Raw genomic sequence first — 22272 nt, forward strand, 5'->3', positions numbered from 1 at the left:
CCCAGTGCTGCCCTCAACCCCCCCCCCCCGCAGTACTGCCCTCAACCCCCCTTCCCCCAGTGCTGCCCTCAACCCCCACCTCCCCCAGTGCTGCCCTCAACCCCCCCCTCCCCCAGTGCTGCCCTCAACCCCCACCTCCCCCAGTGCTGCCCTCAACACCCCCTCACCCAGTGCTGCCCTCAACCCCCCCTCCCCAGTGCTGCCCTCAACCCCCCCTCCCTCAGTGCTGCCCTCAACCCCCCTCCCTCCCCCAGTGCTGCCCTCAACTCCCCCTCCCTCCGCCAGTGCTGCCCTCAACCCCCCTTCCCCCACTGCTGCCCTCAAACCCCCTCCCCAATGCTGCCCTCAACCCCCCCTCCTTCCCCCAGTGCTGCCCTCAACCCCCCCTCCCCAGTGCTGCCCTCAAACCCCCCCTCCCCAGTGCTGCTCTCAACCCCCCCTCCCCCAGTGCTACCCTCAAACCCCCCCTCCCCCAGTGCTGCTCTCAACCCCCCCTCCCCCAGTGCTACCCTCAAACCCCCCTCCCCCAGTGCTACTCTCAACCCCCCTCCCCCAGTGCTGCCCTCAAACCCCCCCCCTCCCCCAGTGCTGCCCTCAAAACCCCCTCCCCCAGTGCTGCCCTCAACCCCCCATCCCCCATCCCCCAGTGCTGCCCTCAACCCCCCCTCCCCCAGTGCTGCCCTCAACCCCCCCTCCCCAGTCCTGCCCTCAACCCCCCTCCCTCAGTGCTGCCCTCAACCCCCCCTCCCTCCCCCAGTGCTGCCCTCAACCCCCCTCCCCCAGTGCTGCCCTCAAACCCCTCCCCCAGTGCTGCCCTCAGCTACCCAACCCCCAGTGCTGCCCTCAACCCCCTCCCACGTGCAGCCCTCAACCCCCCCCTCAGTGCTGCCCTCAACCACCCCCTCCCCAGTGCTGCCCTCAACCCCCCCTCCCCCAGTGCTGCCCTCAACCCCCCCTCCCCCAGTGCTGCCCTCAACCCCCCCTCCCCCAGTGCTGCCCTCAACCCCCCCTCCCCCAGTGCTGCCCTCAACCCCCCCTCCCCCAGTGCTGCCCTCAGCTCCCCCTCCCCCAGTGCTGCCCTCAGTTCCCCCTCCCCCAGTGCTGCCCTCAGTTCCCCCTCCCCCAGTGCTGCCCTCACCTCCCCTTTCCCCCAGTGCTGCCCTCACCTCCCCTTTCCCCCAGTGCTGCCCTCAACCCCCCCTCCCCAGTGCTGCCCTCAACCCCCCTCCCCCAGTGCTGCCCTCAGTTCCCCCTCCCCCAGTGCTGCCCTCAGTTCCCCCTCCCCCAGTGCTGCCCTCACCTCCCCTTTCCCCCAGTGCTGCCCTCAACCCCCCCTCCCCAGTGCTGCCCTCAACCCCCCTCCCCCAGTGCTGCCCTCAACCCCCCTCCCCCAGTGCTGCCCTCAACCCCCCCTCCCCCAGTGCTGCCCTCAACCCCCCCCCTCCCCCAGTGCTGCCCTCAACCCCCCCCCTCCCCCAGTGCTGCCCTCAACCCCCCCCCCCCAGTGCTGCCCTCAACCCCCCCCCCCTCCCCAGTGCTGCCCTCAACCCCCCCCTCCCCCAGTGCTGCCCTCAACCCCCCCCCTCCCCCAGTGCTGCCCTCAACCCCCCCCTCCCCCAGTGCTGCCCTCAACCCCCCCCCTCCCCCAGTGCTGCCCTCAACCCCCCCCTCCCCCAGTGCTGCCCTCAACCCCCCCCTCCCCAGTGCTGCCCTCAACCCCCCCCCTCCCCCAGCGCTGCCCTCAACCCCCCCCCTCCCCCAGTGCTGCCCTCAACCCCCCCCCTCCCCCTCCCCCAGTGCTGCCCTCAGCTCCCCCCCCCGTGCTGCCCTCAGCTCCCCCCCCCGTGCTGCCCTCAGCTCCCCCTCCCGTGCTGCCCTCAGCTCCCCCCTCCCCCGCTCCCCCTCCCCCGCTCCCCCACCCCCACCCCCACCCCCTCCCCCTCCCCCACCCCCGCTCCCCCACCCCCACCCCCACCCCCTCCCCCTCCCCACCCCCTCCCCCTCCCCCTCCCCCATCCCCTCCCCCTCCCCCACCCCCACCCCCTCCCCACCCCCTCCCCCTCCCCACCCCCACCCCCTCCCCCCTCCCCCATCCCCTCCCCCCTCCCCCATCCCCCATCCCCCATCCCCTCCCCCTCCCCCACCCCATCCCCTCCCCCTCCCCACCCCCTCCCCCTCCCCCACCCCCCACCCCTCCCCCTCCCCCTCCCCCACCCCCACCGCTCCCCCTCCCCCTCCCCCACCCCTCCCCCTCCCCCACCCCTCCCTCTCCCCCACCCCCACCGCTCCCCCTCCCCCACCCCCACCGCTCCCCCTCCCCCACCCCCACCGCTCCCCCTCCCCCACCGCTCCCCCTCCCCTCCCCCACCGCTCCCTCTCCCCCACCCCCACCGCTCCCCCTCCCCCACCGCTCCCCCTCCGCTCCCCCTCCCCCTCCCCCACCCCCACCGCTCCCCCTCCCCCACCCCCCCCCCTCCCCCACCCCCACCGCTCCCTCCCCCACCCCCACCGCTCCCCCTCCCCCTCCCCCACCGCTCCCCCTCCCCCACCCCCACCCCCACCGCTCCCCCTCCCCCACCCCCACCGCTCCCCCTCCCCCACCCCCACCGCTCCCCCTCCCCCACCCCCACCGCTCCCCCTCCCCCACCCCCTCCGCTCCCCCTCCCCCACCCCCTCAGCTCCCCCTCCCCCACCCCCTCAGCTCCCCCTCCCCCAGTGCTGCCCACAGCTCCCCCTCCCCCAGTGCTGCCCACAGCTCCCCCTCCCCCAGTGCTGCCCACAGCTCCCCCTCCCCCAGGGCTGCCCTCAGCTCTCTTTCTCGCCCCTCCGCCACGCCCCGTTACAACCGATGCGAACTCTGATTGGTCATCACCGTTCCACAACAGACAGGTACTGGTTGGCTGTGTCCCGCGGATAGAACATTCTGATTGGTTGTGGTGGCTCTGTGACGTTGAGGGACGGCAGCCGCGCTGTGATTGGCTGGAGTTGCGCGTTCGGGAAGTGGGACTGGTTGAAGATGGCGGGCGGGCTGTCAGGGAGTGAGCCCTCCGCCGCGCATGGCCCCGGCGGGGAGAGCTGGCACGAAGACGGCGAGTCGGCCGCGGCCCGCTGGGGTCCTCAGCATTCTGGCGCCAGGGAGTTGGCGCAGCTCTACACCCCCGGTGAGCGAGCGATGGAAGGCAGGCAGGGCTGGGGCGGCAGCGGCGGCAGCAGCAGCAGGAGGACGCGGAGCGAGAACGGATCCCCGCTGGGGGCGGCCTCGGGGACCGATCCCTCGGCGAGTCCCTCAATCGGCTGCCTTGTGTGGTGGCATCGGCCACCTTGGGGGCCCGTGGTCAGAAGTCGATGGGAGTGGGGAGGAGGGGGAAGGGCGTATCTGAGTGGCCGGCCAGGGGAAAGGGAGCTGCTGGCTGGGGAATGAGGTCCTGAGTGGGGAGACGATTGGTGCAATGAGTCGCTCCTCATAGGGAGGGAGGAATGAATCATCCGAAAGAGCTGATAGTTCTCGCACCTAAAGCGGGGAATGAAGCTTCTAAATAGTGTAGTAACAATGATGGACAGAAACTTCCTGTAAATGGATGGGAGAGATGAAGACTTCTCAAAGTGAAATAGGAGTGCGAAAAGTCCCCGTGGTGGTGCTGGGGATAGAGCTGGAGACTCCAGATGAGAATCGTTTTGGGTTAAAGGGGCATAGTCCAATATCCCTTTAACTGTGACTCATGTGGAGAAATTCTGACAGCTTTGGGTGCTGCTGCTGATTGCCAGCTGAGCAGTATTCTCCGGCAGACGATTAGGGAGCCAAAGGCAAAGGATTGGCCCATGAATAGATCTGGCTATGCTGATACCCTGAAAACTGCCGTTCTTGGGCATGGCTCCACCCTCATTGTCACCACCTTGAACATTACCTCAAAGAAGGATCCCCAGAACCCAGGAAGTCTGGGGCAAGACCAGGGCATGTGGCTGGGCCTCCTTGGCACTGTTTGCATTTGTCCTCCACCTCTGGGAAGAACCTGCTCGTTCGGATTCTGGTTAAGTGGGCTCTGTGTCCCACTTATAGCTGCATTACAGCTGGAACTTTTCTGTCAGTTTCTTGAGCGTTGTCAGTGTAGAAGCCCCTAACTGTCAGTGTATCCCCCCCCCCCCCCCCCCCCCCCCCCCCCCCCCCCCCGGTCCTGTCTCCACCGTTTGAAGGTGCTGTCCACTGTCACTGGCGTGAACCTTGGTTGTTGCAGTTGGGGGCCATTCTGGACGTTTCAGTTAGCCTGAAGTGCTGTTGCAGCTGGTTCCATGATGCGAGTGCTGCGACCACCACTGGGCTTGTTGAATGTTTATTCAGTGGGGCTGGGAGTGCTATTGTGGCTAGGGCCCGGAGAAAGGTCCCACTTCAGGAGCCCTCCTCCATAAGCACCCACCCAGCTTTTGATCCTCAATCCACCCCTTTATTCTTTCTGCTGTTGCTACCCAGTGTTAATATTGCATGTAGTGTGATCAGAGATTACGATCGTGGAATTATCCGCTCTTACTAGCGCAGGAAGTGCCGATTTTCCCCACTACAAAGAAGTTGATCCGTGAATATACCTTGTACTTGGGTGGGTGAACCGCCATGGGCCCACAGCCCCCATCTGCTCCATGAATCTGCCGAGTTCTTTTGCCATGTTGGAAGTCTTTCCTGTTTTGGGATTCGACTTGTCTGTCCTTGGGTCCTGTGCACAGTTAAAGTTCCCACACTGTCCCCCAAAATGTGTGCCAATGTCAGGGATTTCTCCATGGTTTTCTTTATAAACTCCATGTCTTCCCAGTTGGGAGGGTACATGTTCACCAGCACTACCGGTGCCCCATCCGGGACCCCGCTGGCCATGACGTACCGTCCCCTGGGATTCGTAACCGTCCTTGTTGGGGGTGGGGGGGTGGGGGGGGGGGCGCGGGGGAGGGTTGAGTGGTCGAAGACAAGTTAAAATGTCATGAACAGTTAGGCAATAATCAAAAGGTATTTAAAGGTATAGGTTACAATAGGTAGAAGTAATGCTTCAGTTATACAGAGCCCTGGCTGGACCACACCTGGAGTATTATATCTTGGGAAAGATATATTGACCTTGGAGGGAATGCAGTGTTGATTTAGTAGACTGAAACCTGGGCTCTAAGAGTTTGGCTGTACCGAGATTATGCAAACTCAGGTTATCTTCCCTGAAATTTAGATGGTTAGGGGGTGATTTGATCTGAGTTTTCAAGATATCAAGGGGAAAAAAGAAAGAGATCTGGATAAACTGTCTCTGCGGACTGCACTAGAGGACATAGCATTAGAGGATATAGTTCAATTAGCTGTCTTTTCAGGAGTGAAATTAGTAAACTCAAGGTGAGAGAGTTTGCAGCTCTCTTAGGCAAGTAGCAAATGATGTTAGATCAATTTTTAAATTAAAAAAAAAATTTAGAGTACCCAATTCATTTTTCCAATTAAGGGGCAATTTAGCGTGGCCAATCCACCTACCCTGCCCATCTTTGGGTTGTGGGGGCGAAACCCACGCAAACACGGGGAGAATGTGCAAACTCCACATGGACAGTGACCTAGAGCCAGGATCGAACCTGGTACCTCGGCGCCGTGAGACTGCAGTGCTAACCACTGCACCACCGTGCTGCCCCAATTTTTAAATTTAAACTGAGATTTGTTCATTTTCTGTTGACCAATGGCGATAGGACATAGGAGTTGGACATGGAGTTAGGTTGCAGATTTACTAAAATGCCATTGAATGACATAGCAGACCAGACGGGTTAAGTGAGTTGTTCCTGTGTTCGTGATTGCTGTGTATTGGATTTGCTGTGTGAAGGTCTTAGTGATATCCCTAGATGGGATGTGTTCACAAGCGAAGAACGTTGGCCTCCTTGCAGTACTTGAGCTACTCACCAGCATAGAACTGGAAAGCAGCATACAGTCCATTCTTCAGAAGTGGAGGCAAATCATTTAGATCTGAGTGCACTTCTTCAATTGATAAATATGGCCTTTGGTTTGTGGTGATAGAGTAGGTCAAATTTCGGTTTTATTACGTGGGACCTTGCATTTATTATTGTTGTGAGTATCTGTTTGTTTATGCATGCAATCAATTAATTTGTGGTAACTAAGTTAAATTTTACTTCTAATATGTGGAGTCATGGGATCTTTCTACTGTTTGGCAATTGCATCCAAGTCATTAACTAAATATCTGGGGCATTGCTTGCGCCAACTGTTCGTCAGGCTGCACATTTAGGGAAATTCCCCCAATTTCTTCTTGTGCATTGTGATGATGAAATGATGATTATAGTTGTAAAACTCATGAAATGTGAGATTAGATTTTTGTAATCATTAAACTAAATTACCTACCTATGATTCAAGTAAAGGTGAAGTGTAAAAACTGCAATTGACCTGTCAGTCCTTCTTTTCTCTTGTCTCTGCCATTATGTAATATATTTTAGCACAAACCTGTGTTTAGATAGTGCCTTTCATAGCCTCGCTTTATAGCCAGTGAAGTATTTTTCTCAAGTGGAAAAATATTTTAGTTTAAGAAATGCTGCAGTCAATTTGTGCACATAATATCCCACACAGAGCAATGAGATAAAAAACAGATGATAGGTGAGGGGTTAACCTCCTCTTTCTCCCCACTCTCCCCTCCCCCACTCTTCAAGCAGTATGATGCAACCTGAAAGGGCAGATGCAGTGTCCGAGATAAGATAGGCAACCATCCTAGTGTCTATTTTGCCTTGGTCTCAACTTGTATGATGGGAGAGGTACTCAGTGAAGGAGCTAGGCACGTATTGTTTTTAAACAAAAAGAAAATCATGATAACATTCCAGTTGTGTTTTGGGGCACCATGAGTGGAATACTTAATTCTTGAAAGTGGTAAAATTGAGCTGCATTGAACAGCTGTCCTTTTTAAGGCAGTGATTCAGAAAATGTGGTCCACGGCTGGCCCAAAACATGGGATTGGCACGCAGCGCCAGGGCCAAAACATGGGATTGGCACGCAGCGCCAGGGCCAAAACATGGGATTGGCATGCAGCGCCAGGGCCAAAACATGGGATTGGCACGCAGCGCCAGGACCAAAACATGGGATTGGCATGCAGCGCCAGGGCCAAAGCCATATGAGGGAACAAGCCAGAATGCTCATTCATAGAATTTACAGTGAAGGAGGCCATTCACCCCATCAAGTTTGCATCGGCCCTTGGAAAGAGCTCCCTATCCAAGCCCACACCTTCACCCGACCTTTTTGGACACCAAGAGCAATTTAGCATGGCCAATCCACCTAACCTCCACATCTCTGGTCACTTGTCTGACAAACAGATCAGCTTCCACATATGTTATATGTCTGAGCGGCTAAAATGTAGATGTTACTATTACAATATACAACTACGCAATCAAATTTTCAGCACTTTTGTGGGCTGCCAATGAATGTGCACCTTGCAATATACTGAAGCTGTTGAACAACAAACCATATTATCTCACTGATGTTTCATAAAAGCAACACCATATTGCTCTCTTCATTAGTTCTGAGTTTTGTTTTGTGATGAAAATAAAAGTGGGTGGGGTAGAACTGGTAGGTGATCCTCGAGGTCTGTTGCCCTATCCAGACCCTTCCATCAGGCAGACGGTGCAAAAGACTGAAGACCCGCACATCCAGAAATAGGAACAGCTTCTTCCCCACAGCTACAAGACTCCTCAACGACTCCCCCGTTGGACTAATCTGTTCCCTGTAAGAACATTATTCACGACTCCCTATGCTGCTCTTGCTCATGTATTTGCTTTGTTTGGCCCCTTGTTCCGCACTGTAACCAATCACTGTTTGTTGATGTACGATTTGTCAATGTTCTCTGCTGATTATTCTTTGTCTACTATGTACGTACCGTGCACATTCCCTCGACTGCAGGAAAATACTTTTCACTGTACTTCGGTACATGTGACAATACATCAAATCAAATATTGTCCACTCATGAAATCGTTTGAGCACCACTGATTTAAGCCAAGAAAGCATTGGCTATAGGCAAACAAATGTTTCATTGATTACTCAAAAGAACTTGAGGAATATGCTTTGTCAGTTTCTGGCTGCAGCTCTGAAGATTGCACCAGTTTAAAGTTGAGCTGTGACATCTGTAATTGTTGGTGTGCAGGCCTTGAGTTCCTGCATGGGTGCTTCCCAGGAATCATACCATTCCTGCATCTTTTCCCGAGCTCTCAAGAATTCCCTATCAACCTAAAAACAGGCTATATTAGCATTAACAATTGTAGCCCACGGAAAGTGCCAAATTTATTTTAATCCTTCCTTTCGTACGAAAAGAAATGACTTCACTAATTCAACTGAAGCTGCAATTGGGAAGCTTTTTAATGTTATACCTTTTGTTGCATCCATGTGGGGAGGGGTGAGATCACTCCCCTATTTTTAAAAATTAATTTAGAGTACCCAATTAATTTTTTTCCAATTAAGGGGCAATTTTGTGTGGCCAATTAACCTATCTTGCACATCTTTGGGTTGTGGGGGCGAAACCCATGCAAACGCGGGGAGAATGTGCAAACTCCACACGGACAGTGACCCAGAGTCGGGATTGAACCTGGGACCTCGGTGCCATGAGGCAGCCGTGCGAACCACTGCACCACCGTGCTGCCCTCGCTCCCCTATTCTACCACTCCAGGTCCGACCGTAAGTGTTTCTTTTTGTGAATTTAGAGAGGTGTCCCACTATTTATGCTTTCAGATTGTAACCAATTACTCACAGATTTTCAGGTGAAACAAAGAACACGATAAGGTTTATTGAAACTATTTCATGGGATGTGGGCGTCGCTGCCTGAGTCAACATTATTGCCCATCCCTGAGGGCATTTTAAGACTCAACCACATTACCGTGGTTGTAGACCAAGTAAGGGTGGAAGTTTTCCTTCCCTAAAGGACATTAGTGAGCCAGATGGGTCAACAATCGCCAATGGTCATCATTAGACTATTAATTTCAGGTTTTAGTAGATTCAGATTTCAATGCCTGCCATGGTGGGATTCAAACTCTGGTCTCCAGATCATTACCCTGGGTCTTTGGATTATTAGTTAAGCGACAATATCACTATACCACAGCCTCCCCGATGGCAGAACAAGAAGATATACTTGAGAAATGTTTACAGTTTGTGAAGAAGATAAAACAGAGAAGTATAGTTATCTGTTCTTCGGCTAGTCTCAATGTGGTGATTCCGGGCTGTTTTGTTTGGCTGTCTTCCTGGGTGTAGTTGTATGGAGAAGATTTCTGTTTTACTCCAAAAATATGGAGGTGCTGGACCGGAGTGGGCACAATAAGAAGTCTCTCAACACCAGGTTTAAAGTCCAACAGGTTTATTTGAAATCACAACCATTCTTCACATTCCAATCTGTAATTATCTTGAAATTGTGTCTCTGCTCATATATGCTGTGTTTGTGAACCTGCCTCCACTTCACCTGATGAAGGAGCAGCACTCCGAAAGCTGGAGATTTCAAATAAACCTGTTGGACTTATTCTCAAGAGGTCTTGGTTCGGAGTTGATTTCTCTTCTCAGGTTGGTTACTTTGCAAATCCGGGGACTCCAATTCTGGAAGAGAGAGCGAGAGCAAATAGTGTTTTACAGCATGTTTCAGTGCAGCACTCTGATGTATCTCCTGTTTGGTAAAACAGTCTCTTAAAGTACTCTGCTAGCCATACATTCAAGACAAATTCTGTTCGTCCATGTCTGATGCATTTGTCGTTTTAGATGATTTTGACGTCTTGCTCAAACGCATTGGACAAGTTACAGGATAATGTAAAGCCAGCAGGAGATGAGACCTTTCATGCTCCCCAGCATGTCCCCTCACCTGTTGGAATGCAAACTGTACGTTCTAACCGTCTGGCAGTCAACATTGTCTCCAGGAGGGTTTCCTTTTATTTTAAACCATTCAGCCAGAAAAATAAAACTTAACTTTTTTAAAAAGGCCCTCCTTGGACAATATGAGGACCAGAACAGGGTTCAGAACTCTGGTATAGCTAGCTATGGTACAATATAAGTTTACCATAACTTCTTTTCTGAATGTTAATCCTTAAGAAATCTACCTCAGTGCATTTTCAATGGCATTGCGACTAACAAATCTGTTCCCCCACACCCCTTGTTCCTGCTCTATTTAAATTCTTATTTTCCAGGGGATCTCCTTATTTCTCCTACCAAGGTGCGCCACTTTTCGATCCTCTGTATTGAAATTAATTTACCATTTTCACACCTATTCAGGAACTTTATTAGACATGTATTTTTTTCACTGTCTTCCCTTGGTATAATTGAGTTTGGTGAGGTTCATATTTTGATATTTCAATATTTTGACATTTTTAAGGTTGTAAAAATATCTGTTTTAAATAAGTTGTGGCTGGTTACAAGATTTTGATGAACTGTAATAGATGTTGTTGTCATTTGATATTGTGGTTTTCATAGGTGGTCAGTCATGCATATAACCCCTTTCAGTAAAAACGGATAAAGAAACGTTTATATAGACTGTGAGCCTTTCGTACAGGGGATATTTCTTGATGTAGGAATGTGTCACTGTGTAGCCACGGTAGTGATGCTAGTGGCTTATGCTGGATTGTACTGTGTGCTCTTGGGTTTCTTCTCAGCTTTCCTGGAATTCACTAGAGCTCAGTCAGATGTAACTGTCGGAGTTTGAGTAAACGGAACTACATGGTATGACTGGTCTGCACCATCGAAACTGATGCACTTGGTTAGATAATCCTGATCAGCTAGCATTCTGAGCATGTGTTTGATTAAAATGCAATGTTTAGATGCATTACATGAGCCAGGATGCCACCATATGTTTGATTTGCAAATCTACTACTATTCATAAAATTAAATGGGAAATTGAGCCTAAGCCAGAGGAGATGGACAAGGAAATTGCTTAAACAAGTTTGTAAAAAGTAAGCTTGAAAAGGACAACAGTGAAGTTAATCAATCTAGATTCCAGCTACATTTGGATGGATAATCCTTTCAAGGTTTCACACCATATCGCAAAAATAATACTTTCTTTGGTATCACTAGTTTTAATTTACATTTGTGGTCCATGTGTAAACGGTTGAGATATATTCCTTCCTGCCCCTGCCTAAGGAGTTGTGACAATGTGTCCCATGTCACTTTCCTGAAAGATTGGCTGTACAGTGCTTTGGGTATTTCAGCCAGGGAAAGTACCTTGTTTAATACTGTAGTATTTCAAAATACGGAACAAATAACACTTGTGCTGAGAAAATAGAAGGTAAATTTCAGACATCGGATAAAGGAATTTTCAATAAATTTGTATATTTGCTCAGATAAAAATCTAAATAACTTACTGTTTTCTTTTTCTCCCACAGTGAAACGATTTCAGGAATGGGTGTGTGTTATTTTAAACATTGCTCTAATGAACTGCAATTTCTATCATCTGGTCGTAAATTTCAGCTGGGACCACATCCATTTGATCCTTATTGGAGTTAGTAAGTATAAGTTTAGCAAGTAAATGTTTGACATGCTGTGCAATGGAATTTTATAGCCCAAAAATGCCCCCTGTTTGATCTCTAATTGAGCTTTGGATCTGTCACAATAATCACCTACTTCCATCTCCATAATATCACTACCTCTTCCCTCAATCGACATGATTGAAGATATTAATAGGAATTGCTTTTACATTTTCATAATCTTATCATTCTTTAGCATAATATTAAATTACAGTTTGTTACTATTATAATGTGCAATTGACTCTTGGATCCATAAACAAAACAGCAATTCAAGCATCTATGCATTTATCTTGCAAGATGTCTATGCACCTTGTGCTTAATTTACATACAGCTGGCTCAGGCTGCCTCCAGAGGTAGAACTCTAATACAGAATAAACTATGCAAGTACCTTGGCAGGTAGTTTTGTTTTTTTATATTAGTGTCACTAAAGCTAAACAGCTGTCGGTGTGCAAATGTCATCCTAGTAATAGATCAGCTAACATTCCGGGCATGTGCTTTGATCACAGCACAATGTTCAGATGGATTGCATGTTATCTAAGCCTGGATGCCACATGCCACAATCTTTGTTTTGGAGTGCCTATCTAGTATTATTTTTTTAATTAAAGTCTGAGGAAATGGACAAGGTAGGTGTCTGAACGTCAGGTTAAAAAGTTAGGCTTTTCAAGGATAGTTGCAAAGTCTCAAGCTCCCAGATTAAGGCAGCAAATGGTGCATGGAAGGAATAATGCAAATAAATGCAAGACTGAGGTAGCGATTTCACCTTGGAGAGAGGGGTTGAGAGTTCAAAAACACGAGTGAATTAACCAATAATTCTTGTAAAAATGCCCACGGTCTTTGACCCTTGACTGTCCAATATTTAGTCACCAGTTTACTGTTTATAATTATAATACATCCAGTAAATACAACTGGTTAACTATAATTTAACTCCTGACTCCTATTTTAACACTCCCCACTCTCTAACCATGCACATCAGACAGACAAATATGTGGGGGGGGGGGGGGGGGGGGGGGGGGGGGGGGTTTGCAAAAATAATAAGGGCAAAATGTAAAAGTCTTTGCTTCAGGTTGTGGGTTTTTTCCTGTAGCAGCTTTGCTTCAGTCCTGGCCTTCAGTTCAAGGCTTGTACTGTGAATTCATTTAGGTATCTGTGGCTTCAGAAATAAACACAGTCTCTTTGGAGAAAAAGTAGATCCTTGACTTTGTCTGCAGCCCATGATGATTTTCCTGTAGATTGATTCGATCAGGTTTTTTGTAGTGCCTTACTCAGCTTTTTCTGGAGAGGCTCCTCATTTCTCATCACTGTGCTTTCAGTTTGCGGTTTGCCTTCAGGCCTCTGTAGTTCCAAGGGAGAGTTGGTCGGTTCTAGACATTGCTTGCACAGCCTATAATGGTTCTCCGGCATGGATTCATCCAGGCTCTGTGCCGGTTGAGAAACACAGCCTTTCTGGAGAAAACCGGAGAGAAGGGGATGACCAGAAGTCAACTTAACCCAAACTCAAACCTGGGCATGGGATCAGAGCCAATTGCCACCTACTACTGGGCAGAGCACAGCCATTTGGGCCAATTCATTGGCCACTGGCCAAATCAATCAAATGGGGTCCCACCCATCTCTCTGTCACAGATTCATCTGAGGAAGGAGCAGTGCTCCAAAAGCTCGTGTTTGAAACAAACCTGTTGGACTTTAACCTGGTGTTGTAAGACTTCTTACTGTGCTCCACCCCAGTCCAACGCCGGCATCTCCACATCATGGCTACCATCTGTCACTGATGCTGGCCACTCTATAACCTAGTTTAAACCAGCATAGCCTTCCAGATTCTCCCCGCCTGAATTAAAGATACAGGCTTCTTGCCTTAAAGTGGATGTCCATGGATAAAAAAGGTAATGGCAAAAATAAAAGAAAGGGGAAATAAGGGAATAAACAGGGAGGACCCTCACAATCCTCTCTTGTCCTGGAGACATGAATTGAAAGTGTGAATTTAAAATTTCAGATGCTGGTGGACTGGGTGCTCATGATTTTTAAAATCATGTGGGAATCGCTTTCTTGGCCAGCATTTATTGCCCATCCCTAATTACCCTTGAGAAGGTGCTGGTGAGCTGCCTGCTTGAACTGTTGCAGACCCTGCAGTGTAGGTACATGCACTGCATTGTTTGGAAGGAAGTTCCAGGATCAGAATGGCGATTATATTTCCAAGTCAGGATGGTCAGTGACTTGGAGGAGAACGTCCATGGTGGTGATGTTCCCATGTGCCTGCTGCCCTTGTCCTTCTTGATGGTCATGGGTTTGGAAGGTGCTGTCTAAGGAGCCTTAGTGAGCTGCTGCAGTGCATCTTATAGATGCCACTGGGTATCGGTGGTGGAGGGAGTGAATGTTGGTGGAAGGGGTGCCAATCAAGTGCTTTATCTTGGATGGTGTCAAGCTTTTTGGGTTGTTGGAGCTGCACTCATCCAAGCAAGTGGAGGGTATTCCATCACACTCCTTTTTTTTTATAAATGTTTTTATTCAGTTTTCATATTTTATATTGAACAAATTACAAATTGTTAGGAGAGAAAAAAAAAAACAAACAAACACGCAAAAATTAACATACATATTTACAGGTAAGCATCTTCGTAGTAGTAACTGCGCCCCCGCCCCCCCCCCCCCCCCCCCCCCCTCAACATGTTTATTTAGTTTGGTTTGGGCCTTAGCTAGCCATCGAACCCCCGTAACGAACCTGTAGCCCCCCCCCCCCTCCCGCTACCTTCCCCCGACTATTCTTCCTCTTGTACATTGGCCACAAATAGGTCCCGGAACAGTTGCATGAATGGCTCCCACGTTCTGTGGAAGCCGTCGTCCGACCCTCGGATGGCAAATTTGATTTTCTCCATTTGGAGAGATTCCGAGAGGTCGGACAGCCAGTCCGCAGCTCTGGGCGGTGCTGCTGACCGCCAGCCAAACAGGATTCTACGGTGGGCGATCAGGGAGGCAAAGGCAAGGGCGTCCGCCCTCCTCCCCAGGAATAGATCTGGCTGTTCTGAAACCCCGAAGACCGCCACTATCGGGCATGGCTCCACCCTCACTCCCACCACTTTGGACATAACCTCGAAGAAGGCTGTCCAGTACTCCACGAGTCTGGGGCAAGACCAGAACATGTGGGCGTGGTTGGCCGGGCCTCTTTGGCACCGTTCACATCTGTCTTCCACCTCCGGGAAGAACCTACTCATACGGGTTCTTGTTAAGTGGGCTCTATGTACCACTTTTAGTTGCGTCAGGCTGAGCCTTGCGCACGTGGAGGTGGAGTTGACCCTATGCAGTGCTTCGCTCCAGAGTCCCCACCCTATCTCCATCCCCAGGTCGTCCTCCCATTTCCTCCTTGTTGCGTCCAGTACGGTGTCGTCCCTATCTACCAGTCGGTCATACATGTCACTACAGTTCCCTTTCTCTAGGATACTTGCGTCCAGTAGGTCTTCCAGTAGTGTCTGTCGTGGCGGTTGTGGGTACGTCCTTGTCTCCTTTCGTAGGAAGTTTTTGAGCTGCAGGTACCGTAGCTCGTTCCCCCCAGCTAGCTGAAATTTCTCTGTCAGTTCGTCCAGTGTTGCGATCCTGTCGTCCGTGTATAGGCCCCTGACTGTCGGTGTCCCCCCGTCCTGCCTCCACCTTTTGAAGGTGGCGTCAGTCAGTGCTGGTGTGAACCTATGGTTGTTGCAGATGGGAGCCCTGTTCGACATTTTGGTCAGGCCAAGTTGCTGCCGCAGTTGGTTCCAGGATTGGAGGGTGGCTGTCACCACTGGGCTGCTGGAGTGTTTTTTGGGTGGGGATGGGAGTGCTGCCGTGGCGAGGGCCCGGAGGGAGGTTCCCATGCAGGAGGCCTCCTCCGCACGCACCCACTCAGCTTCTGGCTCCTGGATCCATCCCCTTACTCGCTCGGCTGTTGCTGCCCAGTGGTAGAATTGTAGATTCGGGAGGGCTAACCCTCCCCTGGTTTTTGTTTTTTGTAAGACCTTCTTCCATCACACTCCTGACTTGTGCCTTGCAGGTAGTGGGCAGGTTTTGAGGAGTCAGGAGGTGAGTTACTTGCTGTAGGATTCTTAGCTTCTCCTACTCTTGTAGCCACAGCATTTATATGACTAGTCCAGTTCAGTTTCTGGTCAATGGTAACCCCCCAGGATGTTGATAATGGGTGATTCTGCAATGGTAATGTAATTGAATTTCAAGGACAATGGCTGTTTTATTGGAGATGGTCATTGCCTGGCACCTTTTGTGGGACAAATATTTCTGGTCCGTCAAAGACTGGACATTGTTGAGGTCTTGCTACATTAGGACATGGACTGCTTCAGTATCTGTGGAGTTGCAAATGGTACTGAATATTGTGAATTTGTCTCAAAACATCCCCAATCCTGACCCTATGCTGGACGGATAGTCTTTGATGAAGCAGCTGAAGATGGTTGGGTGAGGTGAGGAACTCCTGCTGTGATCTAGAACTGAGATGACTGACCTCCAACAACCATCTTCCTTTGTGCCAGCTATGACTCCAACCAGTGAAGAGTTTCTCCCCTGATTCCCATTGTTTTGATCGGGCTCCTTGATGCCAGACTCCATCAAACGCTGCCTTGATGTCAAGGCCAGTCACTCTCACTTCCGCTCTTTTGTCCATGTTTGAGCCAAGGCTGTTTCGAGCTCAGGAGCTGTGTGACCCTGACGGATCTCAAATGAGCAGGTTTTTGCTGAGCAAGTGCTGCTTGATGGCACTCTTGATGACCCCATCCATTACTTGTTCTTTTTTATCTTATACAGGACATACCTGGGCAATTTTCCACAAAGCTGGGTGGATGTTGTAACAATACTAGAACAGCTTGGTTTGGGGATAGCAAGTTCCAGAGCAGGTCTTCAGTACTACTGCTGGAATATTGGTACGATCCATAACGTTTGCACGATCCAATGCCTTCAGTGGTTTATGCACGTAGACTGATTCAAATTGGCTCAACGCTGGCATGTGTGATGTTGGGAACTTCTGGGGGAGGCAGAGATGGATCACTGATGGATCTCTGTGTCTATTCGGAACCCTGGATATCCGTTGCCCCATCTCCGTTCCTAACTAACAGAGGTCAAGTCTGTGCTTTTTGGCAAAGTCCACTGGAACTTTATTCATCCGCTGTAGTGCCCACTGGTAACTTTATTTTCAATGCAACATTTAGAGAGTTCCGACTAGCCCTTTAGCAAGCTAGTCAGATTAATTGTCTTTAGCGAATACAGTGGTTGAGTTTTAAAATGCAGATCGTGGTAATTCTTCAAATCATAATACACAGAATAACATGACTAAGTGATTTAAACAAAAGAAAGATGGTGAAAACAAAGGCAAGCAGCAAAGACATAGGTTTCAGAAAGAGAGAGAGAGAGTGATTCCAGAATGATTTTTTCCATCCCAGTAAGTTATTCTTATGGAGATTATTATCTTAAGGTCTCACCTTCTTTTCACCTCTGATTGGCTTTAACTAATTTATAATTCACTCAATTCGGCCAAACTGTCTGTCTGTCAATTTTAAGAAATATATGCATTTAAATATATTGGTACAAATTTTCCCATACCATCGCATGCCAATTTTCATTCAGAAAGTATCCCTAGACTGGCTGTTTCCATAGAGACAGAACTACCAGTTCTTACTGTATAACAGTGGGGCCTTTTAGCTAGTTGACGTCACTGTTCTTACAGTCTCAAGCAACTTGCAAAATATTCCCAGCTATTCGGCTTCCCTTACTCTTATGGTTAAGATGATTATAGTTAATTATTCTTATGAGTTCTCATTTAAACCTCTTTTATATCTGACTAGAAAAGTAAATTTCTATCAATCACCCACCTGGCACTTCACGCTGAAGATTATTGTGAATCTTGTTGAGCTCTTCCATCATTGAGGATGGGGATATTTGTGACGCTTTTCCTCCAGTGAGTTGTTTACTTGACACCATTCACAACTGAATGTGACAGAACTGCAAAGCTTGGAGTTGATCCGTTGGTTGTGGAATCACGTAGTTCTGTCTCACTTATGTTGTTTGGCATGATGTAGTCATGTGTTGTAGTTTCACCAGGTTGACTTCTATTTAGATATGCCTGGTGTTGCCCTCTTGCAGGTGAACCAGGGTTGACCCCCTGGCTTTGTAGTAATGATAGAGTGGGCCATGAGGTTATGAATTGTGGTTAAGTACAATTCTGTCGTTGCTGATGGCAACCATGAGGCACTGTGAGCCCAGTCTTTCATGGCTGGGTCTGTTTTAAATCTATCCTATTTAGCATGGTGGTAGGGCCACGCAACACAATGGAGGGTATCCTCAATGTGAAGATAGTATTTCTTCTCCACGAGGACTTTGTGGTAGTCGGTCCGACCAATGCTGTCATGGTCAGATGCCTCTGCGGTCGGCAAGTTGGTGAGGATGTGGTCTTGTATGTTTTTCCATCCTGTTGGCTCCCTCACCACTTGATGCAGATCCAGTCTAGCAGCTATGCCCTTTAACGGTGGTACTACCAAGTCACTCGTGATGAACATTGAAGTCCCACACCCAGAGTATGTTCGGCACCCTCTGCTTCCTGTAAGTGGTGTTCCAACATGGAGGAGCACTGATTCATCAGCTGAGTGGGAGCCGTATTTGATAATCATCAGGAGGTTTCCATGACCCGTGTTTGACCTGGATTCTGAGTCTATGTTGAAGTCTTTCTTGGCAACTCCTTTCCAACTGTAAGCAACTGTGCTACCACTTCTGCTCGGACTATCCTGCTGGTGAGACAGTAAGGGTGCTGTCTGCATGGGACATAAGGTACGATTCTGATTCTGTGAGTATGGCTATCAGGCTGTTGCTTGACTAGTCTGGAAGACAGCTCTCCCAATTTTGGGACAAGCCACCAGGTGTTATTAAGGAGGACTTTGTAAGGTTGACATGGTTTGGTTTGCCAGTTCCAATGCCTAGGTCGATGCCAGGTGGTCTGTGCAGCTTCTTTCCTTTTTATTGGCTTTATAGTGGATTGGTGCAACTGAGTGGGGTTTGCTATGCAATTTCAGAGGGCGTTGGAGAGTCAGCCACTGTGGATCTGGAATCGTATTTAGGCCAGACCATGTAAGGGCGGCAGATTTCTTTCCCTAAAGGACATTAGTGAACCAGATGGGTTTTCTCAACAATCGCCAATGGTTTCATGGTTATCTTAATTCTAGATTTTTATTGAATTCAAATTGACAAGCGACGGGAGTAGAGAATCCAGGTGCCAGTGAAGAGAACACCACCGAGAAACATATGGCTGGTGGACCGGGTGCTGGATACAATATGGGCAGCAAAAGTTTATGGGGGGTGCGGGATGGAAGGTCAGCCATCAGCGTATTAGAATAATCAGATCTGGTGGTGATAAAGATATGCATGAGTGTTTCAGCAGCAGATGGATAGACTGGAGATGGTAGTTGGTAATCTTAGTTGATAATCTTAGTGATGGTTTGGGTTTAAAAATTCATGCTGGAGTCAAATAGGACACCTATTGTGAACATTTTAGCCTGAGACTAGCAAAAGGAGATAGAATCAGCATGGAAGTGATTAATTTGATCTTCCCAATGGTTTACTAATGGAATTGTATATCATAGCACTACTATTGCAAAGCAACATAACCTTCTGTCCACCATGAATAATGTTGTAAGTGACCTGTAACTTAGAATTTCACTTCCCTACATTTGTGTCATCAACAAACTTCCTCTGGAAAAGCTTGTGACTTTAGTGAACACAAGTGTATGCATGAAATAATCTGAGCAAACGTGCTCTGCTGGATCTAGAGGATATCCAGGTCGCTTGACGATGATCACCAAGCATTATTCCATTTCCTTGTTTAATGGATTGAACTATCAAATTGATTTATTCAGTTTGTCATGTACAACAGCAGGTAGTACCCACGAGTCATTCAAGCTGATCCAAATATAATGCAGCAGGTTTGAACTGGGTTGCAAAACTTAAATGTAAAATCTCTATTTCAAAACAACAAATGGAAAGTTTCATAGTTGAATAAAGCTTTACTAGCAGCAATGCCTGATGACCTAACTCTGCCAAGATTATCACTTCCTCTAACTGGTCACGAGTAATGCTTGTAAAATAATCAACTTTGTCAGAGGTGATTCATGTCCTGTGCAGTACCATTTGCATGTTCCCCACTTGCTGGAATGATGTAGGTACTTTGAGAAAGAGTTTCTTGATAGAGATATATAGATTAGGAGTGACACTAATTTGTTGTAAACTAGGTTGAGCAAAGGGTGATGAATGTTCAAAATTAACAAACATGGCACCTTTCTACATAATAAAATGTTTTAAGATGCTTCACAGACACATTATACAGCTAAATTTGACCCCAAACCACACAAGGAAAGGCAATATCCGGGCAAGTAGCAAAAGCTTGGTCAGAGAGATGGATTTTGAGGAGTGTCTTGAAGGAAGAACAAAATGTAGGTATAGATTTGCAGGCTTTACTCTTTCACAGGATGTGAGCAATGCTGGCTCGGCTAGCATTTATTCCCCATGAGCTGGTGGCGATGAGTTATGCCTTCAGTTGCTACAGTCCGTGTGTAGGTCCAGACATAGTGCTATTAGGATGGGAGTTCCTAGGATTTCGATCCAGCAACAGTGAAGGAATAGCCATATATTTCCAAAAGTCCCAAGTGGCGAGTAACGGAGGGAACCTTTCGTGTGATGATGTCTCCATGTGTCTGCTACCCTTGACCTTCTAGATCACTTTTTTGCTTTTTTGCCGGGGACCCATTTTTACCAACCAGCCGACCTTCGCGGCCCACCATTTTCTCTTACCTTGTTTGTTGCTGACAAAAATGAGGGAAATGGTTTTGGGTCCCTTTGGCCCCAATGGTCCCTTTGGCCCCTCGAACTTGGGGAAAAAAAAAAGGCTGCGACCATATTAAAAACAAATGCGGCCACACTGCGCACGCGTGCCTGATCATCGATGTGCATACGAATAGTTTTTCACATGCGCACCGATGATCGAGCACGCATGCGCAGTGCGGCCGAATATTTTTTATCTGTACTTGGCCATTTTGAAGGGTGCTTGCAGCCGGCATTATTAGAAGCCGGCTGTTGCGCGCAGATTTGCACGATCAGGAGCGCCGCAACGGATGGCTCCACGACCCTCCTGACACCCGCCCGCAACCCACACGTGGGTTGCGCCCCTGAGTTTGACGATGCCTGTTCTAGATGATAGCAGGCACATGTTTGGAAGGTGCTATTGAAGATGAGTTGCTGCAGTGCATCTTGCAGATGATATACACTGCTGCTACTTTGCATGGTGGAGGGCTTGGATGTTAAGGTGGTAGATAGAGTGCCAATAAAGTGGGCTGCTTTGTCCTGGCTTCTTGATGGTTGTTGCAGCTGCACTCAACCAGATAAGTAGAAGATTAATCTATCACAATCCTGACTTGTCTTGTAGTAGACAGACTTTGGAGAGTTAGGAGGTGAGTTACACGCTGCAATATTCCTAGCTTCTGACCTCTTCTAGCCATTGTATCCATATGATTAGTCCAGTTCAGGTTTTGGTCAATGGTAACTCTCAGCATGCTGATTGAATATCAAGAAGAGATGGTTGCATTCTCTCATGTTAAAGATGGTCATTGCCTGGTGCTTGTGTGGCATGAATATAACTTTCCCCATATCAACTCAAACCTAAATGTTACCCAGCTCTTGCTACATATGGACATGGACTGCTTCAGTATCTAAGGAGTTGCGAATAGCACTGAACATCGTGCAATCATCAGCGAACATCCCCACTTCTGACCTTATGATGGAAGGGAGATCATTGATGAAACAGCTGAAGGTGGTTGGGCTTAGGACACTATCCTGCAGTAATGTCATGAGACGGAGATTATCTCCAATAATCAGTCATCTTCCTTTGTATTAGGTATGTCCCCAACCAGTGGAGTTTTTCTCCCTGATTGACTCAGTTTTGCTAGGTCTCCTTGATGCCACGCTGTCAAATGCTGCCTCTATGTCAAGGGCAGTCACTCATCTCACTTCCTTGTGTTCAACTTCCTTACCTATGTTTGAACCAAGGCTGTAATGAGGTCATGAGTTTAATGAGCCTGGCTGAACCCAAACTGAGTGGCAGTGAGCAGATTATTGGTGAGTAAATAGCACTGTTCATGAACCCTTTCATCATTTTGATGATTGACAGTAGTCTGATGGGGTGGTAATTGGCTGACCCTAGGGCCTTTGCATCTGAAAGCACGGCCACCAATTGTGCAACAATTAAAATTGAGGATGCTTGTGAAACTAGAATAATCAAGAACGTCTGAACAAGGCTTCCGAAACATGTGTTTAAATCCCACTGCACCAGTTTGGGAATTTAAATTTCAATTAATTAATAAATCTGTAATAACAAGCTGGTATTACTAACGGTGACCATGAAGCTACCATATTGTTGTAAAAACTCATCTGCTTCACTAAGTCCTTTTAAGGAAGGGAGTCTGTTTTCCTTGACCAGCCTGGCCAATGTGCGACAGAAATATATTTGATTTCCTCTGAAGTGGCCATTACGCAAGCCACATGGTTGTATCTAACTAGTATGAAAAATGTAAAAAGAATAAAACTGGATTGACCACTTAGCATTGAATTTGGCACTTGGGCCCTACAGAATCCTGGGGCGGGATTCTCCATTTTGCCGGAGCCCGGTGGTTTCCCGACAGCGTGGGGCTGCCCCACAATGGGTAACCCCATTGACCGGCTGGCGTAACGGAGAATCCCGCTGGCGGGTCGGGGCAGAAATGTGGCGGGGCGGAGAATCCAGCCCTTGATCTTTGCCAT

The 22272-nt window shown here is 48.9% G+C and overlaps 1 protein-coding gene across 1 annotated transcript in view; it reads left to right on the top strand.

Annotated features, from left to right (window-relative positions):
• The first annotated feature begins 2977 nt into the window (after positions 1-2977).
• The window catches only part of LOC119969483 (plasmanylethanolamine desaturase-like), a 34732-nt gene continuing 15437 nt past the window's right edge, over positions 2978-22272 (top strand). The window contains exons 1-2 of the mRNA XM_038803160.1: positions 2978-3161; positions 11335-11454. Coding sequence (XP_038659088.1) covers positions 3017-3161; positions 11335-11454 — 265 coding nt within the window. The 5' untranslated portion in view covers positions 2978-3016. The remainder of the gene's footprint in view (positions 3162-11334; positions 11455-22272) is intronic.

The sequence above is a fragment of the Scyliorhinus canicula genome, chromosome 7 (assembly GCF_902713615.1).
Source record: "Scyliorhinus canicula chromosome 7, sScyCan1.1, whole genome shotgun sequence".
Classification (NCBI taxonomy): Eukaryota; Metazoa; Chordata; class Chondrichthyes; order Carcharhiniformes; family Scyliorhinidae; genus Scyliorhinus; species Scyliorhinus canicula.